Source organism: Athene noctua, chromosome Z, assembly GCF_965140245.1.
Source record: "Athene noctua chromosome Z, bAthNoc1.hap1.1, whole genome shotgun sequence".
Taxonomy (NCBI): Eukaryota; Metazoa; Chordata; class Aves; order Strigiformes; family Strigidae; genus Athene; species Athene noctua.
Window position 1 is genome coordinate 11,836,318 of NC_134077.1, and position 15,859 is coordinate 11,852,176.

At 44.6% G+C, this 15,859-nt stretch overlaps 1 protein-coding gene across 1 annotated transcript in view; it reads left to right on the forward strand.

Annotated features, from left to right (window-relative positions):
• The window catches only part of LOC141973374 (phospholipid-transporting ATPase ID-like), a 74,889-nt gene extending 59,236 nt beyond the window's left edge, over positions 1-15,653 (forward strand). Inside the window, exons 22-28 of the mRNA XM_074931876.1 lie at positions 3,115-3,298; positions 4,777-5,000; positions 6,523-6,606; positions 7,506-7,751; positions 8,630-8,768; positions 10,594-10,724; positions 12,461-15,653. Coding sequence (XP_074787977.1) covers positions 3,115-3,298; positions 4,777-5,000; positions 6,523-6,606; positions 7,506-7,751; positions 8,630-8,768; positions 10,594-10,724; positions 12,461-12,682 — 1,230 coding nt within the window. The 3' untranslated portion in view covers positions 12,683-15,653. The remainder of the gene's footprint in view (positions 1-3,114; positions 3,299-4,776; positions 5,001-6,522; positions 6,607-7,505; positions 7,752-8,629; positions 8,769-10,593; positions 10,725-12,460) is intronic.
• The last annotated feature ends 206 nt before the right edge of the window (positions 15,654-15,859 follow it).

The following is a 15,859-nucleotide window of genomic DNA, read 5'->3' on the forward strand; positions in this document are numbered from 1 at the left end:
GTAATACAGTCTAGATGAAATTTAAGTGACAGACGCAAGACTGCTTGGAAAGTATGGCTCTTAAGGGCTCATAGCTGATCTAAATCAACAGTTAAGTGGAATCTGCAGGGGGCTATCCCACACCTATTTGATATTCAGTGTTTGCATTAACTGCTTAAAAAGAGCAGGTAACACCAGGCTGGGAGAAACTGCAGGTGTGATGGAGTTCAAAATTAGATTTGAAAATAATTTTAACAAATTGGAGAAATACTTTAAAAAATGGAGAATGCAATTCAGTGAGAAGAAATATCTTGATCTCCGCTTTCACATAATCAACTACACAGATACAAAATCAGAGATACATATGTATGAGCACCATCTCTAAGACCTGTGAAGAAAACCTCCTGCTTCATTTGGCATAAGTAAAGTCTTAGCTGAAATAATTCAACTTATTTGGGCCATTTTCTTTGAGAAAATATAAACCAACTAGAGAGCATACAAAGGAAACTGTAAGAGTAGTCATGCATGACCTGGAAAGCATAGGGGAAAACTGAGAGAGGATTTCTGAGCCTGGAGAATACTGATCAGACTTGGTAATACTCTTCAAATAACAGGTAAACAAAGTAACATAACTCAACTGAAGTAAGAGAGTTTTGGGTGAAATTTCTTCCTGGTGAGAATAGTGAAGCACTAGGATAGATTTGCCACCTTTGGAAATATTTTAGAACAGGTTAGAGAAAAAAATAGCTTAAATACAACCTGTCTGGGAGGAAAGTTTAGTCTAGATCAGGTTTATTTGTCTATTGTGTTTTGCTTTCCCAGATTGCAGGGGAAGCAAATCGGTAGACACAAAAAGCCAGGAGGCACTGCCTCTCAGAGACAAGATGCTTTTGTTCCCTGTGTTTTCTACCTCTCTTGGTGGGCAGTCCAGCAAATTTAACTCCTAGCTCTATACTAGCTCAGCAAATTACTATCAAAATTCTCATCTTGGTCCCTTTTTGGCCTGTGTGCCACGTATATGGGCCTGGACTAGGGAGGACACTTTCAGGTAGTGCCTACATTGACAAGTACTCCCTCCCTCTTTTACACTCGCTCCCTCTTTAACTCCAGGGCTAATCCCTTTTAGATATCCACTGTAAAACAGACAAGAGCTCTATCAAATTCGGTGCGTCTCCGTGGGCAAATCCTCTGACATCCCAGCCAGCTGCAAGCAGGGCGTGTTCCTACTCCATCCCTTCAGCCTGCAGCACAGCCACGAGTGCTGTGCTATAAAACCACTCCTGGCAGCAGTGACAAAGCTTTATTTTTATTGGTGGAAAACCACACACTCAACTACACCCAGGCAAGGAGATATGTCCCACACAAAGAAATTCAAATCTGGGCCTTGTGGGAGCAGCCAGCCCAGTAGATACAGCCAGTCTTACCAAGGCCATGCCTTTCTCCTGGGTGTGAACCACAGGTACAGTGTGGACAAAACTATAAGTTATATATTTCTATGAACCTAGAGCTTGAACAATGGTAATAGATAGTGCTGTACTGTCCCACTCAAACACAGCATCTGTTCAGCACTGTATCCCTACATACAGATGGGTGTGGTGCCATGCACACATGTGGTCTTGCTTAAAGAAAGCGAGTGAACAGATCACAGTAGCATCTGTAATGTCATCATCATACTAGCTGATTGGTGTGCAGTGCCATTAATATACTAGTTGACTGATGCCTGTGAGCATTTGCTGCCTGCAAGTTGCTGCCTGTAACAATTAGTAATAAGAGAAGCATTCCATCATATCTTATGTGGTCATGTTGTACCCAGGTGTGTATACCTGGAAGTCTCAAAGCTGGGAATATTAAGAAATTCTTTTACCAAACAGTGTTTAACTTTGTATTTAACAAGGCCTGAGTGATTAAAATGTACAGAGAAGATATCCTAACCTTGAGAATAAACACATCCTGGCAGAAATGCTCAAACAAGGTGGATAAGAAAGAACAGCCTGGCTGGACAACAGAGTTGGGAAACGTCCAAGGAGAAGAAATTGTCCTCAAAAGACTCATGGCCATAAAAGGGAAAAAGGAATAGGGTGCTAACTCCCCAAATGACCACCTGAGACCCCCATGCATGTGTAGTGTAGTTTTGCAACGCCAGCATTATGTAAATGTAGTAGAAAGGTGGAGACTTATTGGAAAACATATAAATATTTGTGTCTTTAAGGTATGTAAAGGATGAACTTTTGTTTTAGTGTATGTACATTACGTGGAATGATCCCCCATGCATCCAGCGCTGCAGTAAAGAATGTGTGCTTTCTAAAACTCCCAAACGAGCCTTAGAGAGTTCCTGTGTGGGCTTTTATGGTAGCACGATAACGTTTTGCTAGTGCTATGCGGCGAGGATGTTGTAGCAAAAGCCATCTCTAAGTGCACTGACCAGCCAGTACTAAAGCTGAACCATGAAGAGGTCTCTCTGGTTGAGTCTGCCACTGACGGAAGGGAAGCAGGGGTGCTGGCAACCCACAGCTCTCTGTTTCAAGGTTATCTGGCCTAAGGACTGCTCGCAGAAAGGGCAGTGGGCCTGCTGTAGTGTCTCTGAGGAGGGGAGAGCCCTGTAGATTCCTTCCATGCATGTCTACTGGGAAGACACCAAAAAGTATGATTTGAAAGAAATATGAAAAAACTAACACTGCTTCCTCCTCTTCATGGTGAGCTAGAGGGGTGACCAGACATCCAATTACCTCTGTGTTTCCCAAATAGAAATAACACGGCCGACTGAGTTAAAAGGTCAGCACTCAGAACAAAGTTGCCTTCTCCCTGTCTCTGTGTTTTGCTTTATCATGCCCACCTGAGCTCAGCTTTTTTTTTCTTTTCTTTTTTTTTTTTTAAATTAAGTACTCCCAAATTGAAATCTCTTCTATTTATACCACAGATCTCCCAGAGCTTAAAAAATACGCCAAGAGGGATGAGCAGAGACTCACACAGAGATATACAAGGTTGTCTCAGGCCCAGCAGCAGTTTCATTCTGTTAGTTTAACACTTCTGCTGCACTGTCAGGTTACATCAGCCAAAGCACCTGTTGTCAGGCTTTGTCAGGCCACAAGTTGCTGCTTGTCTGACCTGAACACCCCCTCTGCTCCTTCTTCTTAGGCTTACGCGCTGGAAGGGAATCTGGAGCTGGAGCTGGTGAGAACCGCCTGCCTGTGCAAAGTGGTGATCTGCTGCCGGGTGACCCCGCTGCAGAAGGCCCAGGTGGTGGAGCTAGTGAAGAAGTACAAGAAGGCTGTGACCCTGGCAATCGGAGATGGCGCCAACGACGTCAGCATGATCAAAAGTGAGTGATGGCCAACAGCCGGCTCTAGCAAACTGACTCACTGATGTATTTGCTATCTAAGGTGGCCTAGCAGACAGAACACCTACCTGAGTGCCTTCTGTACCACACTCTTTGTTGGCACCAAGTGGCCATGTCCCAGATTTTGGCAGGTTTTCTACGGAGCACTGTCACTATAGGCTACTTGTGTCTCTTGCCTTCCCAGGCACACAGGAGCCCTCTTTGCTCTCACCACCAGCACCACAGGAAGCTAAGGTTACACTTACTGCCTACTTCTCTGTTTCTACCTTACAACAGGCAAAAGCCCACTGGGGCTGTGGCATGTCCACCTGTGTGTCTGCATGGCCACCTTCACAAGGGCAATACAAAGAACAAATGAGTTTGTTTCGGAGAGGGCCTGTCTGCAATGCAGAAAGAAAATCTTCATGCCGATAAATAGTCTGTATAATGTTACATGGTTTTGTTTAACATTTCCTTGTGGTATCATTTATTTATCTATAATTTATCAATTATCTCCCTTGTGTTATAAATCACAGGTTTCCAGGCCCCTTCATCCTTGAGCATAATTTGATGCTGGGTTACCTCAGTGAATTTATGAAAAAAATCCCCTAACTAGGTATAATTAAATTAAGATTATTCAGAAGGGTCTATTGCTAATCTTCCTTGTGTGAATTTGCAAGAATTGATTAACTGGAGCCTTTTAATTAAGAAAGAAAAGGCTAAGTAGGGAGCTTCAAGGGAGATAAGTCAGGCAGTCAGTAAAGAAAGGATAAGAAAAGTTCAAGTGTACATGATAATTAGAAACTAACCCACTCCCCCCATGAGAGGGTTGGGACTTTGGGATTTTATCAATTCACTGTTCCGTGGAAACCTTTGAATCTAACCAACCTCAAGCCATTCTGTGATTAGTTCAAGTTGTATAATTAGCTGTCACATTAAACTTATGTCCATGTTTAATAAATCCAAGTTGCTATTAAAAAAGACGTGACTCTTCTATCTAATTGTTTGATTGAGCTAATAAAGTCCAGGAAATGTAAAAAGGCTTCAGTCTGCCTTGTAGCACTGTGTCTGAGAAATCTATAAGGGGTTTGAAGATTTTGCTTATCTGGAGTGATGTTTTAAGGCTGCTGGAAGGACATGCATGCTTGTAAATATAAGTCACAAGTCAGTATAAATGAATAAATTTTCATAAAAGCATTTATGCTGTTGGAAAACATTCAGAAAGAAAACATTGTCACTGAGGGTGTAATTTCATTCAAATAAAAGCCCATTTACTGGAAATGTATCACCACAGCCAAAATCATAGTGCTGCTGAAAGAATTAGCACCCCAAAATATTTTTTTTAATATAAATTTACATATGACTTTTTATGAAGGCTGGTAGGGAATTAATACAATGTCCCAGTGCAGGGAACTCATTTTAAAAGTGGGGTAATCAAAACTCTCAGTGCAATGACATGACTGATAACTTTCTTGTTGCAGCTGCCCACATTGGGGTTGGTATCAGTGGCCAGGAGGGGATGCAGGCGGTCTTGTCCAGTGACTTCTCCTTTGCGCAGTTTCGTTACCTGCAGCGCCTGCTCTTGGTCCATGGCCGGTGGTCCTACATCCGCATGTGCAAGTTCCTCAAATACTTCTTCTATAAGAATTTTGCCTTCACGTTAGTGCATTTCTGGTATGGCTTCTTCTCTGGCTTCTCAGCACAGGTAGGTCCAGCTGCTGTTTTCTCATGGTCATGCCTAGCATTTTCAAGCAAAGTATCCAGAAACATTTTAAAAGGAAATAAACTAAGCCAGTTCCTCCACCTCACTGAATGGCACACAGGTCTGTCTTCTTCAGGTGTATGAGTATAAAGCAGATATTGCTGCCTTCATTACACCGCTTGTAGAGGGCAGATGCCTGAAGACGTTTAGGTGTGTTATGAAGCACATAGGTCCCTTGTGGAACTTTTGAAAGTGTTTAAAGTGACTACAGCCATCAAACAAGGATACAGATTACACAGAGGCCTGACCAGTTTGGCACAGATCTGTGTAAGACCTATGCTTGCCCCATAGCACCAGCGATGGATGCTGAGCAAACAAGGTTAACATAACATGATCCATCCCCACAGCTGTATTCCCACATCTTATGGTAACAACCCATTTAGGGCTGCTGAACTTGAGTCATCTTATACTTTCGGTCTTGGTAGCATCTCAAACCAAGGTGTTCCAGAATTTAATTGTGTATTAAACACTGTTTAATACCTTCATAAGTGATCTGGACGATGGGATGAAGTGTACCCTGATGAAGTTGGCTGATGATACCAAACTGAGTGGGGAAGTGGACTCTTTGGAAGGGAGAGCAACCCTGCAGAAGACCTGGAAAAGTGGTCTAACAAGAACCTTATGAAATTCAGCAAGGACAAGTGTTGAGGTCTTGCACCTGGGAAAACATAATCCAGGAGTGCAGCACAGGCTGGGATCTGTCTGGCTGGAGAGCAGCTCTGTGGAAAGGGACCTGGTGGACAAACTCAACATCAGTGAGCAGTGTGCTGCAGTGGCGAAGAAAGTCAACAGGATGCTGGGCTGCATCAGCAAGGGCATCACCAGCAGAGATAAAGTCATTATCCTACTGCACTCAGTGCTTGCCAGGCCACACCTGGAATACTGTGTTCAGTTTTGGTCCCCACTATACAAAAAGATGTGGACAGGCTGGAGAGGGTCCAGAAAAGGGCTACAGATGATTAAGGGACTGGGAAGCCTGCTGTGTGAGGAAAGGCTGAGAGAGTTGGATTTGTTCAGCCTTGAGATGAGAAGGCTTAGGGGAGACCTTATAGCCATGTTCCAGTATTTAAAGGGTGGCTACAAAGAAGATGGAGACTTCCATTTTACAAGGAGTCTCATGGAAAACATGAGGAGTAATGGGTACAAGTTACTCCTGGGAGATTCTGATTGGACACAAGGAAAATTGTTCACAATGAGAACAATCAGCCACTGGAATAATCTCCCCAGGGAAGTGGTGGATTCCCCAACATTGGACACTTTTAAGATTCAGCTGGACTGAGTGCTGGGCCATCTTGTCTAGACCATGCTTTTGCCAAGAAATGTTGGGCCAGATGATCCTTGAGGTCCCTTCCAACCTGGTATTCTATGTTTGTATGATTATGATGATTCTATGTGTATGCTTTTGAAGAGCTGGAAAAAGCAGCCTTTTGCTAACTGCATCTCTGTTTTTTTCTCTTTTTTTTAGACTGTCTATGACGAGTGGTTCATTACGCTTTACAATTTGGTATATACCTCCCTACCAGTGCTAGGAATGAGCCTCTTCGATCAGGTACAGTTTCTATCACCACTTGGACTTTTTCAGAGGGGTTTGATCTCCAGGTGCTTTGAGCTGATTTCATGAAGCAAAACCAGCTGACTTTTTGGCTAGCTATTGTGGTAGCCCCTGAAATAGTTTCCTGCCAGTGAGACCTGAGAGCACAAAAAAAGGATGCACCAGGGAGGAGATGCAATATTATCTTGATTTGGCCTGTGGATTTCAGTGTGTGATGAGACTTTTGGGTTAGGCTGTTGGCTACAGTAAAAGCTGCCTGCCATTGCAACACTCCCCTGAAGTGATCACAGTGCTCCTGAAGCCTGACAAGTTACTTTTTAACAAATACAAAAAACGATTAATGAACTAGATCTCTGAAGGCAGGTTTTCTAGGTTCAGCCTTTCTAGGGGAAGTCTTCCTGCAGTAATTTCAGGTACACATTTCTACCTCATTACTGTTTGGCAAGACATAAAAGCAATGAAGCTTGTTCCTATATGTCTTTTAGAAGTTAAATAAGTAGGAACTTGCTACTCTGCAGTGGTTCACAGGACACTTAACAGATCCAAGTCAGATAGCCTTGCCTGTGTGTGGACCCAGGGGAGGTAATTTCTATTCCTTCCCTTCCAGGCAACTCTCTGGAGAGCAGACCATGCAGTCTGCTTAAGATGAACAGTACCTTCAGGGTTTTGTTGAAGCACTTGTCAGCTTTCTCAGCACAAGAAAGGTGAAATTCAACATGAAAAATATGTCTAGGTGACCTTGGGATGTGGCATGCTAGTCAGCACAACTGAGTGAATTGTGTGCCATGCCTTTTCTCATGGAAATGCATGTCACAGGGACATGGCAACCCTAAGTGATCATGTGTGGTTGGCTGGGTAGATGACAGCAAATCTGACAATCTCCTCTCTACTTTCAGGATGTGGATGATCGTTGGAGCATGCTATTTCCACAGCTATATGTACCTGGCCAGCAAAACCTCTATTTTAACAAAACGGTGTTTGTCAAGTGCATGTTGCAAGGGATCTACAGTTCCCTCATTCTCTTCTTCATCCCCTATGGGGCCATGTATAATACAATGAGGAGTGATGGGAAGGCCATTGCTGACTACCAGTCCTTTGCACTGATGGCCCAGACCTGCTTACTGATTGTGGTGTCTGTACAGGTAAGCCATCCCAGGTAATGTTTTTAGGAATTAGTTGGTTTATGAAGGCAGCATCTGGAGGGCCATTTGGGATCTTGATAGCATTGTATTTGTTGTTGCATCTTGCATTCTTGGGGAAAAAAAAACAAAAAAACCCAAACTCTTGGCACCAGATTACTCTTCTCAGTTCAACAGAACAACAGATTTATATGCCATGAAAGATCAGGGTGACAGGAAAGCAGAGTCTTTGCCTTGGGAAGTTTACAGTTATAGCAGACAAAACAGTTAAGGCTGGGAGGAGCAAAGGACTCATTCCAGTTTTATGGAATGGGTTTGAAGCATGGGACTAGCTCTCTGATATCAGGTAGTTATTTACAGGGTCTCCATCATGGGGCTGTCTCTGTAGCCTGGCCCTGTGCATGATGCAGATGGTACAACTGCACTTCCTAGAAGAAATAGCTAAGAATTGGATGACACAAAACTCAGATGGTAGTAACAGGATGAGAGAATTTCTTAAAAGAAAAGTCAGTCAGGCACACCTCCCTAGAGATGGTTTCTGCTGTGTGAGGTCTTGTAGGCTCCTTCTCCTAGCTTTCAGTGCTAGAAAACATCTTGGGAGTGGGGACATAGCGTGGCTCCTTTGAACTTAGTATCCTGTCTCCAGTACTGGACCCTGGTGAATGCTCCATAAGAGGGCAACAACAGGGCAAACATACTAGTGCTTACTTTGAATGTTGTTCCAGCATCCTACAATCTGTGGCTTGGTATTTCTTGAGACTTGAATGAGTAACAGTCTTGGTAGCAGGGATACAAAGAGGACAAGATCTCTAGTTGTGTTCGGCATAGATCCACTAAATAATTAAGGCACTGACATCAGCTGTATTGCTCCATTCTTTCAGATTGGCTTGGACACCTCTTACTGGACAGTTGTGAACCAGTTCTTCATCTGGGGCAGCCTTTCTGTTTACTTTGCTATCACCTTCACCATGTATAGTGATGGCATGTACCTGATCTTCACAGCTTCCTTTCCCTTCATTGGTAAGTCCTGGGACCAATCTGGATTGCAGTCAAAATGGGCATACTGTGGGGCTTAAATCGGCTATTTCTAGTGTATGTTATTGCCTCTCTAGAGGCAATTACAGAATATACTGATTGCCTTTTCTACAAGAAATGACAGGGTATTTTTGAGGGCTGCTGGGAGTACTTATTTTGAATCCCATCCGTCCAGTTTAAGTGTGCTAGTTCAGTTCCTTGCATAGGAATGCATATTCACATGCAGCCACCAAAATGGTCCTTTAAATAAACCTACCGAGCTGGCTGGAATGCTTTCTGTTGCTCTTTTACATCTGGGTGTCCATTTCTTACAGCTATCTAGGAGCATTTTGTTTGCAGAAGGATGCATGTTGGTATAAGAAACCATAGAAGTACCACATCGGGTTAGACATGAGAAAAATACCATGTGATTGTGGTGAGGCTTCGCCAGATTAAATGGCAAATTCCCAACAAAAAAATTCCAGCGATAACCAGGTCTTTAGAGTTACTCTACATACAGAGTGCTGAACTTATGCAAAAAGTGAAGGATAACATAAAAATGAGTCTGTCTCCTGAGACTTTGACAGGAAGGAAGATGAAAGCTTAGCAAAGCAATTCAGATGTTTTTAATAGCTCTGTGCATCCATAGCCAATATTGATACAGCATTGTTATGAGACTCTACTTCTGAAATCCCAATCCTTTTTGCTTCGAGTCTCAGGTTTGTGTATTAATCAGTGCCTTTATTTCTGGATGAATTGTTAAACGAAGAGTTGTTCTGCCCATCTTCACTGCAATACCAAGGTGCTTGGCCATTTGGGAGATATCTGAGATGCACGTCAGTTGTTGCAGTGTATTTTCCAAGCAGATGGTCACATCCATTGTAAGATGGCTTTTAGTACCAAAAGTGCTGAGTGAGAGATGACAGTGTCAGTTCAGTTTCCAAAGACAGGTAGCTCCAGGGATATCTCTATCTGATGCTCTATTTGACTACGTAGGTCAAATTAGCCATAATGCTGAGCAACGCTTAATAAGGTCTCAGTCTAAAACCATTTTAAGGAAAGTGTTTCTAGTCTGTACTCAGACAACTTGTTTACTTTAATTTCAGTGGAGTTGTATTACAGCAGAATTTGCCAACTGAAAAGAAAACATTCAGTAACTTTACTGCCAATAACATCATTAAGTCCTGTAATGAGGGTTTTGCAGACTGTTTGTTCTATCTTACATTCCTTCAGTTTTGGAGGAGTCAGAAGTGAGCACTTTGGTTTCAAAGAAGATGGCAGTGTCACACCAGCACATGGCAGTTGCTCTGCCAATACACCTATTAGGCCACTCTGTCCATGCAGACACTCAGAGCAACGCATACTCCTCTCATAAAAGGATCGTGCTGCCTGCTGGGCAGTCAGAGCCAGCATTCCAATATGCTTCAGGAAATCGTGCTGGAAAGTAAGAAAATAGTGTTCCTCCTTTTGCAGTACAGTCCTGGAAAAGGTGAGAGGGCTGGACTGCTGCTGAAGAAGGTCTCCTGAACATTTGTATCGATCCTTTGCAGTGATTTGACTCTTTGTAAAGAGATGAGGCATTCACTCTGATATCCTTGTCTCCCTGAGTTGTTGCTGCAGTTGTGTCTGGACGTTGCGTTTTTCTTTGCTTGCCTCAGTGACATTGATAGTACTCTCTTCTCTACAGCAAGCTGATTCCACTGTTGGAGATAGTGTTGGCTTTATAATTTGGTTTGTTTGCCAATTGCTTTGGAATCACAGAAAGCAAAAGGTTCAGGTGAACCCTAATGGTGAGAGGGGCTGCTGTTTTAATCATGCTTTTGTTTTTCAGGTACAGCTCGGAACACCCTCAGCCAACCAAACGTGTGGCTAGCAATTTTCCTCAGCATCACCCTATGTGTGCTGCCTGTAGTTGGCTTTCGATTCCTGAAGGCTCAGTTAAAGCCAACTCCCAGTGATAAAGTAAGGAGATACCTTATTAAACCAGAAATCCTGCTTACTACCACCTAAGCTTACTAGGCTGCCATCCATCTGTCCCCTAGTCCCTTGAGAAGGAGGATTGAATTTAGGTTTTGGCACAGTTCAAGCCATCTGCAGCTGGGACCAATGCTGAGATTATTTAGATGTGGATTAGATTGCGCTGGAGCAAGGAGGCTACGCTATTTTTAGGTGCAGGATTTATGTGGTGTGGCTCAGTGGCAAAGGAGTGACATGTTCCTCCTGCCCTGCTGCCATACAGTTTTTAGCCTGACAGACCACAGCCCTTCACGCTCCACCCAGGTATACATGTTTGCTGGCCATTTTTTTACTTCAGAATTTACTTCATTTGTAGCCAACGGTTATATGCCCCCTCTGAAACGAGCTGCCCTCCCATGCCCAGGAATATGAAGATGAGACCACTAGGGCAAGAGGAGGCTGGGAGAGATGAAGCGGGCAGAGAGCGCACAGCTCACTACAGCCAACGGACGCCTCAAAAAATCAGCATCAGCGCAGCTTCCCGGGCTGGCTTTCAAACAGCATCTGCTAAATGCTGCTGCCACCTGGTGCTTCCTTCCTCTTCCTGCACTGAGCTGTGAGACGACTGTCTCTGAGTACAGCCCCAAGGGCATGCTCCTCAGTGCCTGCCCTGATCACCCTTGGGATGTCTGAGAAGATCCCCAGGTGCTCCAGGACTGCTGGAAGACGAGAGGGAATTCTCAGACCTTGCAGAGGGGGTAGGTGGGTGCTAGAGAAGACTGCTAGGAAGTAAGGTCCTCAGGAAACAGCTAGATGTGCAAAAATGGGCTGAGTTTACCCCTCAGTTGAGTAGAAGTCTGGCACAGCTGTGTCCCAGCTTCAGTGCTTGGGTTGAGCATCTCTCTCTAGTGCAAAATCACTTTACTTTCCTCTAGGAAGTGAATTGTCACAGGAGAAGAGCGTTTGGGTTTCCTGCTGTACCGAGATCCCCAGCTGGCAGTACAAGAGTAACTTGAATAGACCTAATGCTTAGAGAAGCCAAGTGCCTACAGCTACCGCTGTCCCAGGCAGAAATGACAGGGGTCCAGTGGCTGGGGATTCTGCTGAGCTGCCACTCAGTACTGACCTCCTGCCTTTGACAGCCCCTTTCTGAAAAGATGCTTGTCCACAGATGATCCGAGTGGCCACATGGGAGCGAAGCCCACTACCTGCAGAAGAAGTGCATTATTTTGTTCCCTTCTGCCAAGGAATATGAGAATCTATTGATCACCATTCTCATTATAAAAAGCTTTTACATATTAAAGATCCCCTTTAGTAGTCTGTTTTCTAGATTAAGTAAGCCAATTTTTAAATGCTCCATTATTTGTCTTCTGGACTTTTGACTATCGTTGAGATGACTTTCACATTTTGACTGAAGCGCCTGAAAGAGCTACAGGAATATCCCGGCCAAGAATCACAAGAGCTGTAAGGAACAATACACTGACATCCTCTCCTCCCGTGATTTACAGATGACACTCCCATTAACACCTTTTAGATTAGGATTGTCTTTTCTTTTTACCAGATTGCCATCCTGTGCTGTCAATTCAGTTCCCCTTCTGCAACCCCCCCCGCCATGCCCCTGTTTTGCCAGTCATCTTTGGCTTTGCACCCCTGCTTCTGTTTCCCTTTCTTTGCTCCTCTTTTACTGTGCTTGTGAGTAATTATGCACTTCCCACTTTTTCAATCTTATTTTCTGATTTCAGGTCCTGCTCAAGATCAAAGAAGCCAAAAAGCGGCCTCCCCCACCCTCACCCAAGAGACGCCTGCGTCGGACCAGCACCCGCCGCTCCGGCTATGCCTTCTCCCATCAGCATGGCTTTGGAGCACTCATTATGTCTGGGAGAAACATGCGGCCAAAATCACCTTTTGCCACAACGGGAACATTTTCACCAAATAGTGACAAACATAAACACAAAGGACTATAAAAAAAGAAAAAAAGACCAAAAGAAAGACCAAACAAACAAAAAAACCCTACAAAGCAAACCAAAGTAAAGGTCTGTCAGGAGGAGGCGCTGCTCCCTGCCAAGAACTGAGCCAGTGGCTGCCCAGAGCTCTGCCCTTGGGGCGACTAAATCCAGGACTTGGGCCTTGCCTTTCACCCACATGCACCCTCTCACTCTCTTGTGAAGATGTGTGCTGTTGCTGGGCAAGGCAGACACGGTGAATTAGAGCTGTTGTATGGTATTCCAGAGGGCTTCCCTGGAACAAGACAGAACATGCCACCGGAGGCATCTCCACTCCCTGAGATTGTTCATAACGCTAATTTTTTTTTTTCTTCCTTTAACTACATACCTCAGAGCAAAAAGAAGTACAGGCTGAGGAAAAGGCTGAATTGGCAATGTCTTTCTCATTCACGTGCATTTGTTTCTTTTATTGATCCACTCTGGGCCGTCATTTGGGTGACAGTAGTGACCCAGGTGTGCCTTAGGTCCAGCTACACAACCCCCAGATCCCTAATCTTTGTAATATGTGTAATTTTTTAGCCTTTTGACTGTACACAAGCACTTTGGAAGGCATGAGTTGGAGATAACCTCCTTCCAAACCAATGGTTAATCCAGTTTCTCAAGAGATGGCCAGTGCCCAAACACCACCCTCTTCCTGCATCTGCAGCCAGGAAGTGCTGCAAGCTCACAGAAACCCTTAGTTGGTCAAGGGACATGGACTTGACATTCATCAGCCTGCCCTGTTTTATCTGCATTGCAAATCTGCTCTCATAAAAGATCATTGTCCTCAGAGCCCTCCTAATGTTTTGTATCTGGGCACCAGCTATTCAATTTAGACTTAAAAGGGCAAAAGAAGCTCAGGCTCCCATATGGCTCAAGGCATAAAATCTGGCCCTGAGAAGTCCGTGTTATGGTTTGGGTTCATCTAAGCTGCCAGCACCGGGTGTCTCTCCCACCATAACAGACACGCACACGCACATCTGTGCTTGCTGGAGATCTCACAGGCAGTATCGGAGGCAGAGATGCTATTTCATGACTAGTGCAGGGTATGCTGCCCTTTGCTCCACATTGAATAACTCAAGCGTGTCCAGAGAAGGGCAACGGAGCTGGTGCAGGGTCTGGAGCACAGGTCGTACGAGGAGCGGCTGAGGGAACTGGCGGGGTTTAGTCTGGAGAAGAGGAGGCTGAGGGGAGACCTCATCGCCCTCTACAGCTCCCTGAAAGGAGGGTGCAGAGAGCTGGGGATGAGTCTCTTTAACCAAGTAACAAGTGATAGGACAAGAGGGAATGGCCTCAAGTTGCGCCAGGGAAGGTTGAGACTGGATATTAGGAAGCATTTCTTTCCAGAAGGGGTTGTTGGGTGTTGGAATGGGCTGCCCAGGGCAGTGGTGGAGTCCCCATCCCTCGAGGTGTTTAAGAGTCACGTTGACACAGCACTGAGGGATCTGGTGGGATTGGGAAGTGTCAATGTGAGGTTAATGGTTGGACTGGATGATCTTCAAGGTCTTTTCCAACCTAGATGATTCTGTGATGCTGTCACTCAGTGTAAGGGATAAAGCATGACCTGGTGGCTCCCTCAGCCTCCCTGATGAGTGGTGTGGTCAAGTTTCAGAGGAACTTAGTGAGAGCTTCAGGTGGTTCTGCAGAGTTTCTCTGTGCTGGCTAATATTTTATTTGGGAACAGATCATCTGTCAATCATGAGTTGAAGAGATGAAAATGCTATCAGCCTGGCTGCCAGCAGAGGGCCCTAAAATGCACCAACGTAGCCAGACATGGTGATACTGAGGGACTGGGATTTGCTCAGTTTTGTTACACCAGCTCCACAATCAGCTGGGTTACTGGGTGGAAGGCCAGCGTGGCAGCACGAGGCTGTCCTGTCAGTACTGCTGAGCTGTCTAAATGGAGTTTTTTTGTGCAGAGGTTTAAGCAGCGTTGGCTGGTTTGGTGGGGTTTTTATGCCTCCTTTATATGAATTTAGACTCCTTCCTTGTTTTGAATTGGATTTTTTTTGCACAGTAACCATCTAGGACATCTTTGCCTTGAGTCTCTGAGCTATCAGTGGAGACAGCATATGATGGCAACTGGCCAGCCATGTCCCCATTTCATCCAGTCTGCATATAACACCTTGATGCCTGTGGTCCCAGTTTCAGCAATTACCGTGTAAAATTGTTTAAGCTCTAATAGAAGGTTTCATCTCCCTCAGTTTAACTCAGAACAGAAAAAAACCAGTCTGTTGCACCTGCTGCTTTGGGAGGCTCGTTGCAAACTGTGGTATTAAATTTCAGCATAGCCAGTGCAGATCTAGAGCTGGGACTAGATCCAGACTTCAGCAGGCAGGAGCTGCTTGCTAGGGAAGGAGCAAATTCTAATCCAGTGATCTCCCCTGCAAGGAGATAAGTAAAGTGAAAGCCTGCACCCTGAGTGAGGAAACCGCTGTGATAGTTTGCGGCTGTCACAGCCCTCTGATTTACCGTTCACTTTGCAGAGACAGTGATGGATTTCTGATGAGGATTATGTCTTTCACAGTCAGCCTCCCTAGGGCTAGAGGAAAAAGGAGAATTTATGCAGGTAAACAGACATCCCCCCAATACCCAGGCTGGTCTGTGGACCGAGAGTTCTATCAAAAGCTGTTCCTAACATGTAATGCAGCAGGGGATAATGCAGAGTAGCAGAGGCAGGCCTTTTGCTGACAGAGCAAGGCAACTCTTGAGACTGTCACTCTTTTCATATGGTTTATGTGCAAAGCACTCACCTCTGGCTGAAGGGGATTTGCAAATGCTGTATAGCACATGCAGGGGATAATAGAGCTGTTGGTGAACTTGCACCAAATACCAATATTCCAGTGGTTTGACAAGATCAGCATTTGAAACATATCAGTTGGCAGTGATGTCTGTGCCACATCACCTCTGATTCTGTAAAATATTTTTTTTAAATAAAAATATTGGGATGATTGATTCTTTGCCAGTCTGCTAGTTGATCAAAGGAGTTCATAACCAGATGTGTATGTTGGTCCTGGACCTCCTGAAGTGGGAGGACAGCCTGTGGGAAGGCTGCATCTGTGATGATAGCGCTTTTCATGCCGCCTCCTGATTTGGAACACAATAAAATTCCCAAACTTCAGATCCTATCAGGGATGTTTTAAGAAGAAACTTAGAGGA